The 13,149-nt window shown below is 34.6% G+C and overlaps 1 protein-coding gene across 13 annotated transcripts in view; it reads left to right on the top strand.

Annotated features, from left to right (window-relative positions):
• Positions 1–13,149, top strand: part of TRIP12 (thyroid hormone receptor interactor 12) — a 138,591-nt gene that overhangs the window by 103,249 nt on the left and 22,193 nt on the right. For all 13 annotated transcript variants that reach the window (XM_063075387.1, XM_063075359.1, XM_063075342.1 and 10 more), the window contains 9 exons: positions 393–546; positions 1,667–1,895; positions 2,206–2,324; positions 4,673–4,880; positions 7,450–7,550; positions 7,787–7,961; positions 9,003–9,144; positions 10,188–10,379; positions 11,673–11,824. In XM_063075387.1, coding sequence (XP_062931457.1) covers positions 393–546; positions 1,667–1,895; positions 2,206–2,324; positions 4,673–4,880; positions 7,450–7,550; positions 7,787–7,961; positions 9,003–9,144; positions 10,188–10,379; positions 11,673–11,824 — 1,472 coding nt within the window. The remainder of the gene's footprint in view (positions 1–392; positions 547–1,666; positions 1,896–2,205; positions 2,325–4,672; positions 4,881–7,449; positions 7,551–7,786; positions 7,962–9,002; positions 9,145–10,187; positions 10,380–11,672; positions 11,825–13,149) is intronic.

The following is a 13,149-nucleotide window of genomic DNA, read 5'->3' as shown; positions in this document are numbered from 1 at the left end:
TTAATATTTTTAATCTAAGAATCAGAATACTAAGATTTATGAATAGCAACTTTTTTGTATGAGCAAGTGTCTTAAAAGCTTTCTTAATACTAATGGTGTCTTCATGTCAGTGATGCTACATAACTGGATGTTTCATCAGGATTTTACCTGGATTTATGTTTAAGGGTGCCTAATAGGTTCTGAGGTGTATATCTGTATTTAATTGAAAATGATTTGTTGAATAAATGAGTTTTGTCATACCTACACTATTAAATTTTCCATATTGTTACTTCACCATCTGATACCTGATGAAATAAATATGTAAGATAGCATTTATGGAGGGTCCCCACTGTATCTTAAGGTAACAAATTTCTCCATGTTTATATTCAAGGTTTCTCTCTCTTTGCTCTCAGGCAGCCCATCAGGTCGGTGAGGATGAGATAAGCTTGTCCACTCTGGGACGAGTTTATACTATTGATTTTAATTCTATGCAGCAAATCAATGAGGACACGGGAACAGCACGTGCCATTCAGAGAAAACCTAACCCCTTAGCCAATACTAACACTAGTAAGTACCTTTTGAGTTAAGATAGTACTATATTGTTGTGTGAGTAATATTTTCTATTTACATAATAAGGATGCTCAGTAAAGCAATTATTTATCAAGCTTAAGACAGTTGCATAACAGTAATTAATTGTGGGTTTTGTTGTTTGTTTTGTTTTTAAATCACCTGCCTTACTTGATGAACAAACCAGGATTGCTTAAGTGGTATATTCCCCACTACTTAAGTGATGTCCTGGGACTCTAGTTAGGAATGGCCTATGCTGATTTTTATCTGATCCTATTATCCCTATTCTATGTATAGATCCTTCACTCATCACATTAGTTCTTTCCAACCTTTTATGTTGTACCTTCCTGCTAAGATTCTCCAACTATTGAAGAACAAATTGTGATGATTGGGTTTCTGACTTTTATCTCTCCCCTAAGAAGTAGTCCTTTGCTTTTTGCAGCTCCAGTCTAGCGTGCAGTGGCTACGAAACTTTTTCTGAAAAGGGACAGATAGTTTATGTTTGGCAGGTTATATAGTCTGTCTACTCACCACTGCCATTGTTGTACCAAAACAGCCATATATGCAAAATGTACATGGTTGTGTTCTAATAAAATTTTATTTACACAAACAGGTGTTAGGCTGGCTTGGACTATACTTTGCCAGCCCTTGGTTTAGAGCATACGTTTCTTCAGTTACCTTTTCTCCCTATACCGTATTTGCTTTAAGCAAACTGGCAGAGTTACCTTGTTTATCCATTTTTTACAGCTTTTGGCTAAATACTCACTGTTCATTTCTTCAACTATGCTTATTTCTTACCAGTGGTTTAGTTGGTTAATACTGAAATTTCCCCAATATTTTTTGAATATATACAAATAAAGAGGCACAGTATGGCGATGCTTTGTTATCTTCAGCTGTCCAGAATGATCAGTGGTTTTCTAGCTGGCTAAATTTTGTCTTATTGCTGCCATTAGTAGCATTTTTGTGTAAACTGTAGTTGATCACATGAAATAAATTAGTTTGTTTTATGACTAAAAACTTTCTAATAGCATTTCAAGTAATTACATTGGCTTGAACGTTTCATGTTGTTTATTGTGCTTCTGATGTTGGTCACTTTAGGATTGTATATTTCTTATAACAGGTGGATATTCAGAGTTAAAGAAGGATGATGCTCGAGCACAGCTTATGAAAGAGGATCCAGAACTGGCTAAGTCTTTTATTAAGACATTATTTGGTGTTCTTTATGAAGTGTATAGTTCCTCAGCAGGACCTGCGGTCAGACATAAGTGCCTTAGAGCAATTCTTAGGATAATTTATTTTGCGGATGCCGAACTTCTGAAGGATGTTCTGAAAAATCATGCCGTTTCAAGGTGTGTTCATGAAAATGGTAAAAGCATTTTAGAAATTCAAGTCTCTGCAAGTAATTTCAGAAATTGCTAAAGTGATGATACAGAAAAAATATGCACAAAACTGTTTGGGATATCTTGAGTTTCTTCTCTTTATATGCACACAGCTTTAATAAAAAATGATAAATATAAAATTGAGCACTTAAGAAAAATTTTTGTTTTAATGGAGTGGTTTCACAAGGAAAATATTTTGCTCTCCAATTTAATGTAGTTTGGCCAAAAATAATTATTAAATCCAGGCAAAGTTTTATATACAAATGCTTTCTTTTTTTAGTCACATTGCTTCCATGCTATCAAGCCAAGACCTGAAGATAGTAGTTGGAGCACTTCAGATGGCAGAAATCTTAATGCAGAAGTTACCTGATATTTTTAGTGTTTACTTCAGAAGAGAAGGTAATGTCATTCATGATAATAAATTCACGGTCAATTATTTAGTCTAGGTAGTACTTCAATAGAAATATACTTTTAATCTATAGAGCAAAAACTGTTAGCTCTTTAAATTTAGGACACATGGCTTTTATAGCTCAAGTGCACATTAGAGTATGCCTTTTATATATCTGTTAATACAGGTTATGCGAGATTCACTGTGAATTGACAAATACTCAGCGAGTTTCAAAGATTTGAGTATTTGTGGGCCAGAAGCAATCATGGACTTTTTTTTAGATAGATAATACATGGCTGCCCATAAAGATTCCTTCAAAATGTCAGATGTTGCTTTCCTTTCCAGTGAATCATATCAGAAAATCAGAACAGTTCTAATGTTAGAGAGATTAGCTATTCCATTATTGTGTAGATAATGGAATGTTTTAAGTCTAGGAACAGTCTTTCTGAATGCAGTTTGTCTAGTTCTTCAATTTTAGGCGTTTGAATGTCGAAATCAACCTCAGAGACATGGTACTTTTCCATTCTCTCCTTGAAGAGCTCAAAGATGAAATTGTATAGCTCATTCAAGTGTTTTATCCATTTTCAACCTGTCAAGATATTATCTAATTGACCAGGAAGTCTTTCTCAACCGACATCTCTTTAGGGCTCATCTGGTCTTTTAGATACTAAGGTCTTGTGGGGAGATGGGAAATTGTGTTTTCCTCTCAAGTAATCTTTAACCTTATCTTTCATCTTACAAACAATCCTAGTTTTTTCTGCATATGATCTGTTTTCCATCCTTTTGATCACCTTTTTTATGCTGGATTCTTATCTCTTCACATCTTGGAAGTGCAGTAGATGTGCTGATATACTATTGAACAAAATGGGAAGAGGTTTTTACCATTTAAAATTAGTTTTGTTTAAATAATTTTTTTAATGCAACAATGCATATTTATATGAAGTAGAAACAGATTTCTCCATTTCCCAAAGATAACTATTATTAACTAGTCAGGTATATATACGAATAGATGTTTTCTGGGCTCATACAAATAATCTAGTATGTGCTCTTATTTTTAGTTTTAGATTATCTTATATTTTGCATTCTGTATTGTTTTTGGTATTCTCTTGTTTGTTTGTTTGCTTACTTTTAGTTGTTCCACGTTTCTGGTTTGGTTTCTTTTCAAAGTGGTTTTGTTTTTCTCACTTTGATAGCATCAACTCTGCCATCAGATTAAATTTCCTGCTTCCAAATAGTGTCATAGCATATATAATTGAAGTTTGTGGGGAAGACTTGATTGTTTCTGTTGCTTTGCATCTGGCTGGGTTCTGCTATTCTTTCAGGGTTTAGCTTAAGTATCACTTCTATGCAATGATCTTGCCTTACTGCTGTGTTTGGTTAGATTCTCCTACTGTATACTCCAGCAGCACTATATTTTTTCTCTCATAAGCACTGTATTTACTGTCTCATAAACATTCCATTCTGTATTGTAATTTCTTGTAAAATATATCTCTCCCACTAGTCAGTAAGTCCTCTGAGTGCATTTGTCTTCTCCATGTACATATCCTTAGTACCTAGCACAGTCTGGCATGTAATTATTTCAAGTAATATTTGTGGAACAAATGCCTGAAGTTTGAATTTATTCTGACATCTTTTCCTAGCAGTTTGCCTTTATTTATTTACGATTCTGGCGGAAGCTCTAGCCTCTTCAGAAAAATGCGAATACATGCACATTCACTCACATTAAATTCATCCACAGATTTGCATATATTTTGCACAAATTGTTAGACACACACCTTCATATATAATTAGATAATTAGACACACGTAACCATACTCTCAAGATCCTAGCCCAGATAAGAACCTCTGCCTCACAAGTTACTATTTAGTTCTCCTTGAACACCTCCAAGGATATGGCAGTCACTACCCTTCAGTAGCTCCAGTTTTCTTTTTTGGTGGCAGTGATACTGTGATCTTATCTTGTAGCACTTGAAGTTAACTAACAAGTCTAGGTCTGTCTTTCCCCCCTTACAGCTGTCATGCCACAGGTGCACTGTATTTCTGTAATTGATTTTTATAATGGGCTTTTGAAACTTTGAGTATGACTTTACTTGTGACACTACTAAATTTCATATGATCTGGTTTTGACTATTAGAAGACATTCAATGTAAACATCTTTCTTTAACTTTGAATTTTCATTCTGTTTTTCTGATTGGAGTCAAGTTGAAAACTGGTTCCTAAATTTCTTTTCCCATTTACCAGCTATTTTTTAACCATTCCCTGTATTATCAGTGTTATTAGCATTCAGGAATTTTATAATGGTAGAGAAGTGGTCCTGACTCCTAATTAAAACTGACTTCTTTTCATCTGTTATTATAAAGGTGTAATGCATCAAGTAAAACATTTAGCAGAATCAGAGTCTTTGTTGACAAGTCCACCAAAGGCATGTACAAATGGGTCAGGATCCTTGGGGTCCACAACATCAGTCAGCAGTGGAACAGCCACGGCTGCCACTAATGCCACAGCTGACTTGGGATCACCAAGCTTGCAGCACAGCAGAGATGATTCTTTAGATCTGAGCCCTCAAGGGTAAGTGAGAGTTTTGCTGTGATTTTTATGCTCTTTGCCTTTAGCTCTGCTTTGGTACGTGAGACTCATACAGGGAGTAAAATGGTAATACATTAGAGAGAGGGTGTGCTTTATATTTTGCATCTGTATTTTGTTAGATGTTTAATGGGAACAAGAAGAAAACTTAATTTATTGGAAATTAACTTTATTGGGCCATGTTTAAGAACTATAAGAGAAAAATGCTATTCCCATTGGCATAGAAGGTAACTAAAGCTCAGAGACATTAATGGCTTGCATATGTCACACACTTATTTTACAGACATAGGATTTGAGCCCATTTCTGATTTCATAATCTTGTGATTATTTACTGTATTGATGCATAGTACCTCCATTGAGATATCCAAATATTGATAGAGTGAAAAGTATTAAAAATTACTAGTTTTAGAATATGAAGGCAAAAAAAAAAAACCAACCCCTGGTTTCTCATTTATCTTTGATTGGCAAATGAGGGTAAATACTTTGCTCTTAATAAAAAAATTTTTCTTAAAATTCTCTGCTTCCACTTGTCATATTTTAATCTCTTTGTTATACTGTGCTACTAAGAATGTTGCCAAACTCCTGTATTATTTTTCATTTTATTGTTTTAGAAATAAATCACACTCTGAAAGTGGTTTTGTTCTTTGATGTTAGAAATTTAATATTGCTGTTTGAATGGTACATGATGAACTAAAACTAACTTCTAAAATTCAGAATGTACCCAGTGTAATATCCATTTCGCTCCTTTAAGCTGAAAAGTAGAACTTGGTCAAACATAGTACTACGATGTGGGGTCCAAAAGTTTAATCTTATGAACTGTAGGATAGCATTGTCCTACACAGTTAGCCAGCTGGAGTTGGGGCTGGAGAGGGGAAGGGAGCATAGCTGATTTTGGTGCCATCTGGTAGCAGTTATTAACTCTAGCTTAAATATGAATTTTGGCAATTCAAGGACTTGTGGCAGACTGGGACTTCTGTTATTTTAGGGAGCTGCTGAGTTTAGGGTAGTACCCATGTTATCAGTCCAGTCTGAGCATATTGGGCCTGGAGAATACTGAGAACTCTCCACCTTCCTGATTCTGAGGTTGCATTTGTCTGCCATTTTCACTTCCAGCCTTGCATCCTCTTTACTTCCTCCCCAACCCCACGCCCACCCGCTAGCTGCCGCGGTAACCCTAAGTTATTGGAGGGTTTTGCTAGATGATGCAGGCATGGTGCCCAAGACATCCATCACAGGTGCTCAGTGAATTTCAGGGACCTGTGATGTAGTTCAGACAGACAAATGCAGTATTTGTGAGCCATTTTATTCTAAGGAGTTGGAGTTGATTATAGATTCTAACAGTTGGTGATTCCAAAGAAAGAGTAAAGAATCTTTTTCTTAAAGTATTTTCAGAGTTTTAAGTGGTTCTGTTTCCCTGTATGGTCACAAATGAAGTTTATATTAATTTTATTTGTAAAGTGGAAATTGTTCAGTCATATTTAGGTTTATTTTTATAAGTTTATTTGTCCTGATTGTTAAGCATGTTTTGAACACATTATTAAGTATATTTCATAGAAATGTCAGATGTTGAGGCCGGCCCGTGGCTCACTCGGTAGAGTGCGGTGCTGATAACACCAAGGCCACGGGTTCGGATCCTATATAGGGATGGCCGGTTTGCTCACTGGCTGAGCGTGGTGCTGACAACACCAAGCCAAGGGTTGAGATCCCCTTACTGGTCATCTTTTAAAAAAAAAAAAAGAAAGAAAGAAAGAAATGTCAGATGTTGGAAGACTTTTCCAAATTTTTTTTTGATTATATTTGGGCCACAGACTGAACTAAAGCATTTTTCATCTTTTCCATCTTAGTCAGCTTTGTTACTCTAAGAATCTATTGCTATTTCAAGCTACTGTATTTCTGGGGTTAAGAACAGAGGCTATAGATACTGAATTTCATATATAGGTCTACTTCAAAATAGGTTACTTACACTGTCACTCACAACATTTGTATATAGGTTAAAAAACTTCCACTAAAGTGTTTATAAATTGATTCATTTAGGATGTTATCGCCCTTACCACACCATGAAATTACTTTGGGTAGTATTTTATAAACACGAAAGTATTTTTATTGTATGGATACTAAGTGCCATGTATATTTTACTTGTTGCCAGTGGGGTTAGTGAAGAAACATGGTACTCAGATTTAACATCTTCTTCTAGTTGGTGGTTACACAGTTCCTTTTATTTTTGTTCTTTGTGTTGTATATTTGTTTTATGTACTTTGTGTACTACATTTTATAATAAAGTTAAACACATAGAGAATTAATCAGATACTCTTTGGTTTTATTTTTAGTAGTTCAGTCAAATAACTAGTTATTTTCTTAACTAATCATTTCCTGTTCCTTTAGAACATGACTGGCACAGTGATGGCATATTAAATAATAACTAAATGGAAAATACCCTGTTATAGCAATATTTTATAACTCATTTGTTTCTGCCATTTTAGCTTGCTTTTTCAATGGGTAATGTTAAAAATCACTGGTAATTACTAACCTCATCCCATATTTTTCCATGCAATAGTCGATTAAGTGATGTTCTAAAGAGAAAACGTCTGCCAAAACGAGGGCCAAGAAGGCCAAAGTACTCACCTCCAAGAGATGATGACAAAGTAGACAATCAAGGTAATTCCGTTGATGAAACTATGGGGAGGTACAGAGAAAGGTGGTAGCAGTTGCAGAAACGTACTTCATTGAAACTGCTGATAGCTCCTCAAGTACACTTGAGTTTCCTGAAGACCCAGTGTTCCTTGTTCTTTCAGTTAATCTGTTAAGACCAAGATACTTAAAATTCAGTTGGTTTTCATCAATTATGCAAAAACATTTTACGTTTTAACCATGGTTCTCTTTTCTTCTCCTAGCTAAAAGCCCCACCACTACTCAGTCACCTAAATCTTCTTTCCTGGCAAGCTTGAATCCAAAAACTTGGGGAAGGTTAAGTGCACAGTCCAACAGCAACAACATTGAGCCAGCACGAACTGCAGGAGTTAGTGGTCTTGCCAGAGCTGCCTCAAAGGATACCATATCCAATAATAGGTGAAGTGGGGGAAATTCTGTGTTGCTTCTATTCCCATGTCAGAAAAACTTAACATTATTTATTGTAAGGAGATGATACATGGACACAGAACTTTTATTTGTTCTCAGAAGTAGCATAGCTCAAGGATGAGTTAGATTCTCAGTTCATGAACACTGCACCTGGTTTTGTCCTAAGTTCCAGGCTCACATTTTAAAACTTCTTTCAACATCTCTAAATGGGAGTCGTGTATGTTTAAAAACAAACGTTCCCCATGGAACCTGTTCCTCAGTTTTGTTCTAGACAAGGAAGAGCTGACATTTTCTATCCATACACACATTTTTCTGATAATATTTCTCTACCCATTATAATGGAACTTAAGGATTTTAGAGGAGAGTTTTGTTTTTTTTTTGGCTCTGGTGTTTTTTTTTTTTTTTGGCTCTGGGTATAGCAAACCAACATGGATTACTTCCTCTGCCAATAAGAATTTTGGAAAAATCAAATGCCATTGGGAAAATAAATATGTTTTTTGTTATTTGGTTTGGTGGTGTTTTTTTGAATCTCAGTTAATAAAAATAATTAAGCAAATATATTTTTTAAGGCAACAGCATCTGTAATTATTTAAACAGCTGGGTTTCATTTGTCATAGCTCATCGTGCACCTAACGTATATATGTTTCTGGCCTGTAGTTCATTACTGCAGCTCTAGGGAACACAAAAGGCAACACAGATAGATCTGTACTTTAGGAGACAATCATATAAAATTGCATTTGGGCAAAACACTAAGAATACTGTTATGTTATAGGGTCCCAAGAAATGATAACATTTTGTTTACTATTCATATAATGACCTGAAATGTATTTTAAGTACCCGAACAATTCTCTAGGTACATCTTAGTCCATTTTCAACATAAACTTAATTTGATTAAAATGTAATGTGAACCTACTAATCTGTAAGCATAGGCCAAAAGGATTTAAGAGGTAGCTTTCATTTGCCTTTGATTAAAAGTTGAGATTCTTTCTGTATACACTGCGACTTTTAATATCTCCTTTTTACTTCTTGTAGAGAAAAAATTAAAGGTTGGATTAAGGAGCAGGCGCATAAATTTGTAGAACGTTATTTCAGTTCTGAGAATATGGATGGCAGCAACCCTGCACTGAATGTTCTTCAGAGACTTTGTGCTGCAACTGAACAACTCAACCTCCAGGTACCATGTGCAGTGCATCTTGCTCTAGTCCTTTTCAGTTTCTTCCAGCATATCTTTTCTTTTTGGGCAGCTCACCAGTATGAGAATCTGAACTCATAACCTTAGTATTATAAGACTGTGCTCTAACCATTTCTTTAATCTTGATGACTCACTGGCTTTCTGTGGATTTAGCTATCATAGATAGACTTTTACCACACATTTACCATTGGCAATGGCGTTTCTTTTACTCATTCTTTGAGTGCCATTATTCATCATTTTATCATTTAAATGTCCTAGAAATCTCGTCTTTGAGTTTGTTTCCTTCACATCCCATGTTTCTTGACAAATGAAGAGACTTCCAGAAATGTCCCTCAAAGCACGTCTTTTCAACTAAGTCCTCTTCAGCTATACGTATTAGAGTTGACAGGCTTCTCCTTAACCTCCCTCTTCACCTGTGGTCTCACAGTAGTCAGAGAGGATAGAGGTTTAAAAATACGCCTTTTATGTTTCATCTGAGTTTTAGTTTTTTTATGTTTTTGATGCCCAGCAATTTTGGTAGTACATATTTGTTTGTTTGTTTGTTTGTTTTTTTAAGAAATTGTTTCATTGAGGTTTTAAATGTATTAATTTAAAGTCATACTTTGTATTCTTGTTTTATCTTTTCATTCTGGTGTTATACCTCCTTATTCTTCAATTTGTATCTCTCCCCTCTCCTTCTTCCCCACTCTTTTTTTTTCTCTCTTTCTTTTTTTAAGAAAAAACTACATTGGTTTAATGTGAAGTGTTTTTCCTTGTATTATGATGTATACCTATTTTTTACCATGAAATAGTGTGTGTGTGTGTGTGTGTGTGTGTGCGTGCGTGTGCGCGCGCGTGTGTATGTGCGCGCATGTGTATGTATGTATGTATGATAGTCTCCAAGGATTTACCTAAGAATGTACAACTCCTTTGCTTTCTTTTTTAAAGGCATTGAGAATGTTCAGTTTCTCTTGGGGAAATGTGAATTTTGCATTTAGTAAGTGCTGTTTAATTCAATATAGAAATACTGTTCCCAACTCTTCCAGGTGGATGGTGGAGCTGAGTGCCTTGTAGAAATCCGTAGCATAGTCTCAGAATCAGATGTTTCATCATTTGAAATCCAACATAGTGGATTTGTGAAGCAGCTGTTGCTTTATTTGACATCTAAAAGTGAAAAGGATGCTGTGAGCAGAGAAATCAGATTAAAGAGATTCCTTCACGTATTTTTTTCTTCTCCGGTAAGATATCTAATAATGCTTGAGTATCTTGTAAAAATCAGTGTTCATTAATGCATATGTTTTCATCACAATAATAATTTCTGGTACTTGTTGGTTGAGATATTGAGGGTAAGTTTCTAGCTTGATTATACAGTTCGAATTCCTTGGACTTCAGTATATCAAGGTAAATAGTAAAACACTGAAATGGTGGTTTAATGAAGCCCGTGTTACAGTTTCTATGAGCCAAGTACCTTGAGTCTTTTTTTTTCTGTGAGATAAGCCATGTAGTCTCTCACTTGTGATTATGTTTTATTCATAGTATTTGTTTTTAAACATATTGCAGTTTGCAATATCTTCTTTTAGGGTAGAGATATAGGTAGGCATACTGTAGCTATAGACATAAGATAGAAGAGACACATATACTTCCATTTTGTACATAAAACACAGTCATAAAAATTTCATTTAAGGGTGTTTAATCACCATGTAAAAGGTGGATTATAAGGCAAGGAACCACAGAATGGCTTCCCTTTCTTTGCCCTCCGTGGGTGACAGCAAGAAGGTAGTGACTCTTAGATGCTATTGACCTAACTACACTCTTCTTGTTCACAGCAGCTGCTTAGGAGAAGGCATCCCTCAGGAAATTTCTTTCTGGATTTTCTATGTAATGGGGCTAAAGATAATTCTCCTATGTGTTAGCAACACTATTTCACCATGCCCTTGCAGTGTTTGAAGGCATTTGAGTATATTATTTTAAATTGTGGGGCTACCTAAAGCAGAGTTGGTATTTATTGGAGATCCATTAGATATGTGACAGTATTGAATGTAGTTTTATGCCATGCTTAAGATTCTGTGTGGGTCTGTAACCTCTTATCTGAAACCCCTGGGATTGGATGTGTTTCAAGAATTGTACATTACATTGCATTAATATCCCCAGTATATTCTGAACAGCACTGGGTATCATACATTAAATATTTTTGCAGTACAATGTATGAGTAGTTTTATTAAAATCAGGTAAATAAAGTCTTCAAATAGCCTCATGTCTGTGTTTGGGTCAGGTTTTACACCAAATGGTTTGTGTTTTAGAGCCTTTTGGATTTTGGAATTGTGAATTTAAGGGATTGTGAGCTGTACGGAAAGAGTGTTTTATTGAAATAATTTATTTGAAAACATTGTTCCAACCAAATCTGTCAGAAAAGATAAAAATAAATAGATAAATGATTCTCTTTTGTAAAACTGCTTATTAAATTTTCATGTTGAGGAGTGTTCCATTTTCAGAAGGCCTTGCTTAACCTGTTGGTTTATTTATAACTTTAGCTTCCTGGAGAAGAGCCCATTGGAAGAGTAGAACCAGTGGGTAATGCACCTTTGTTGGCATTAGTTCACAAGATGAACAACTGCCTCAGCCAGATGGAACAGTTTCCAGTCAAAGTGCATGATTTTCCTAGTGGAAATGGGACAGGAGGCAGGTAAGGACCATTGCCTAGGTACTTGCCACTGGAATTTGGTGCTTAATTTTGTTGAGGTAAAGTGGCAAGAAGTCTGGTAAAATCTTGGTCTGCCCATTAGAGCTGTAATGACTAAAGAAATTGAGTACTCTAAAAAATGAATCAAATGTCTTTTACTTTTAAAATTATACAGTGTGTCTTGAAAATGATATTTTAAAAATATATAACCCAGTGACTGTGTTGGCAACTTGTAATAGGTTTAATTTTTCTTAAATTGATATACTTTACTAGACAAAGCTTCTCCAAGGATTTTGTGGATGTGGATAATGAATACAAAGTGGTGATATAAGTGGTTATATAACTTTATATTTTGGTGGATTTTAACAAATGTTTATTTTAAAGTTTTACTATTTTAATAAAAATCTACTTTCTTTTCAATAATATAGTAGTTTTAAGAACTCTTGAGAGGTACCACAGAAAGAATTAATTGGTATTATGGAATGTTACAAACTTCATGGAATATTTTGTCTAGAAGCCTAGAAAATAAGAAATCAATTTGGTTTTAAAATTCACATTCTGATGTATTAAAAACATTTTTAAAAATCTGACAAAACTATGTGCATTCTCAAGTAAATAAAGCAATCATAGCATGGACTAGGGGTTTTTTTCTGCTTTGAAATTTAATGTAGAGTGTAGTATTCAATTTTGATCATTGTACTATCCTAGAAGAGTTTATGAAATTAGGACATTTTCAACTATGCTTGAGAAAACCATGAAGCTTTTTATTTTTGTCCAAATTTGTATAAAGTATGTGTGTTTACATATGTATATATTAATATAATGGTATGTTCTTTCACATATCCCTATTTGAAAGCTTGTGGAATCTTATAAATAACTACATTATAAGCTTGTCTGTATTGACTTTTGCCAGAGCTTTTCAGAAATGAGCAATTAAACATCAGCAGTTTTCAACTGCTGTAGATATTAAAATGCCTCATTCAAAAGTATATAGCAAAGTAAATTTTAAAGGTTAGTTTTAAAAGGAAATTTGTAGGTGAAATCTTTGAAAGTAAAAAATAGAGGCTTTTTTGTTTTTAAATAGAATTTATAGGAATGGGCAAAATATTGCAGAGGTGAGTATGCTCAAATAGTTAAGGAATTTTTATTCTAGAGAAATATGTATCCATGGTGAGGTATTTCTGCTCACATGGATTCATGATGGGACAGAGGGCAAGTGTTGATTTAATGTTTTCATATGCATGCATACACACCCATCTTTTCTTTCTTATTTTTAATAACTTTTACTATAAATAACTTGAATTACTGCTGTTACCATTTACAGAACT

Source organism: Cynocephalus volans, chromosome 1, assembly GCF_027409185.1.
Source record: "Cynocephalus volans isolate mCynVol1 chromosome 1, mCynVol1.pri, whole genome shotgun sequence".
Classification (NCBI taxonomy): Eukaryota; Metazoa; Chordata; class Mammalia; order Dermoptera; family Cynocephalidae; genus Cynocephalus; species Cynocephalus volans.
This window is presented reverse-complemented; position numbering and strand designations above follow the sequence as displayed.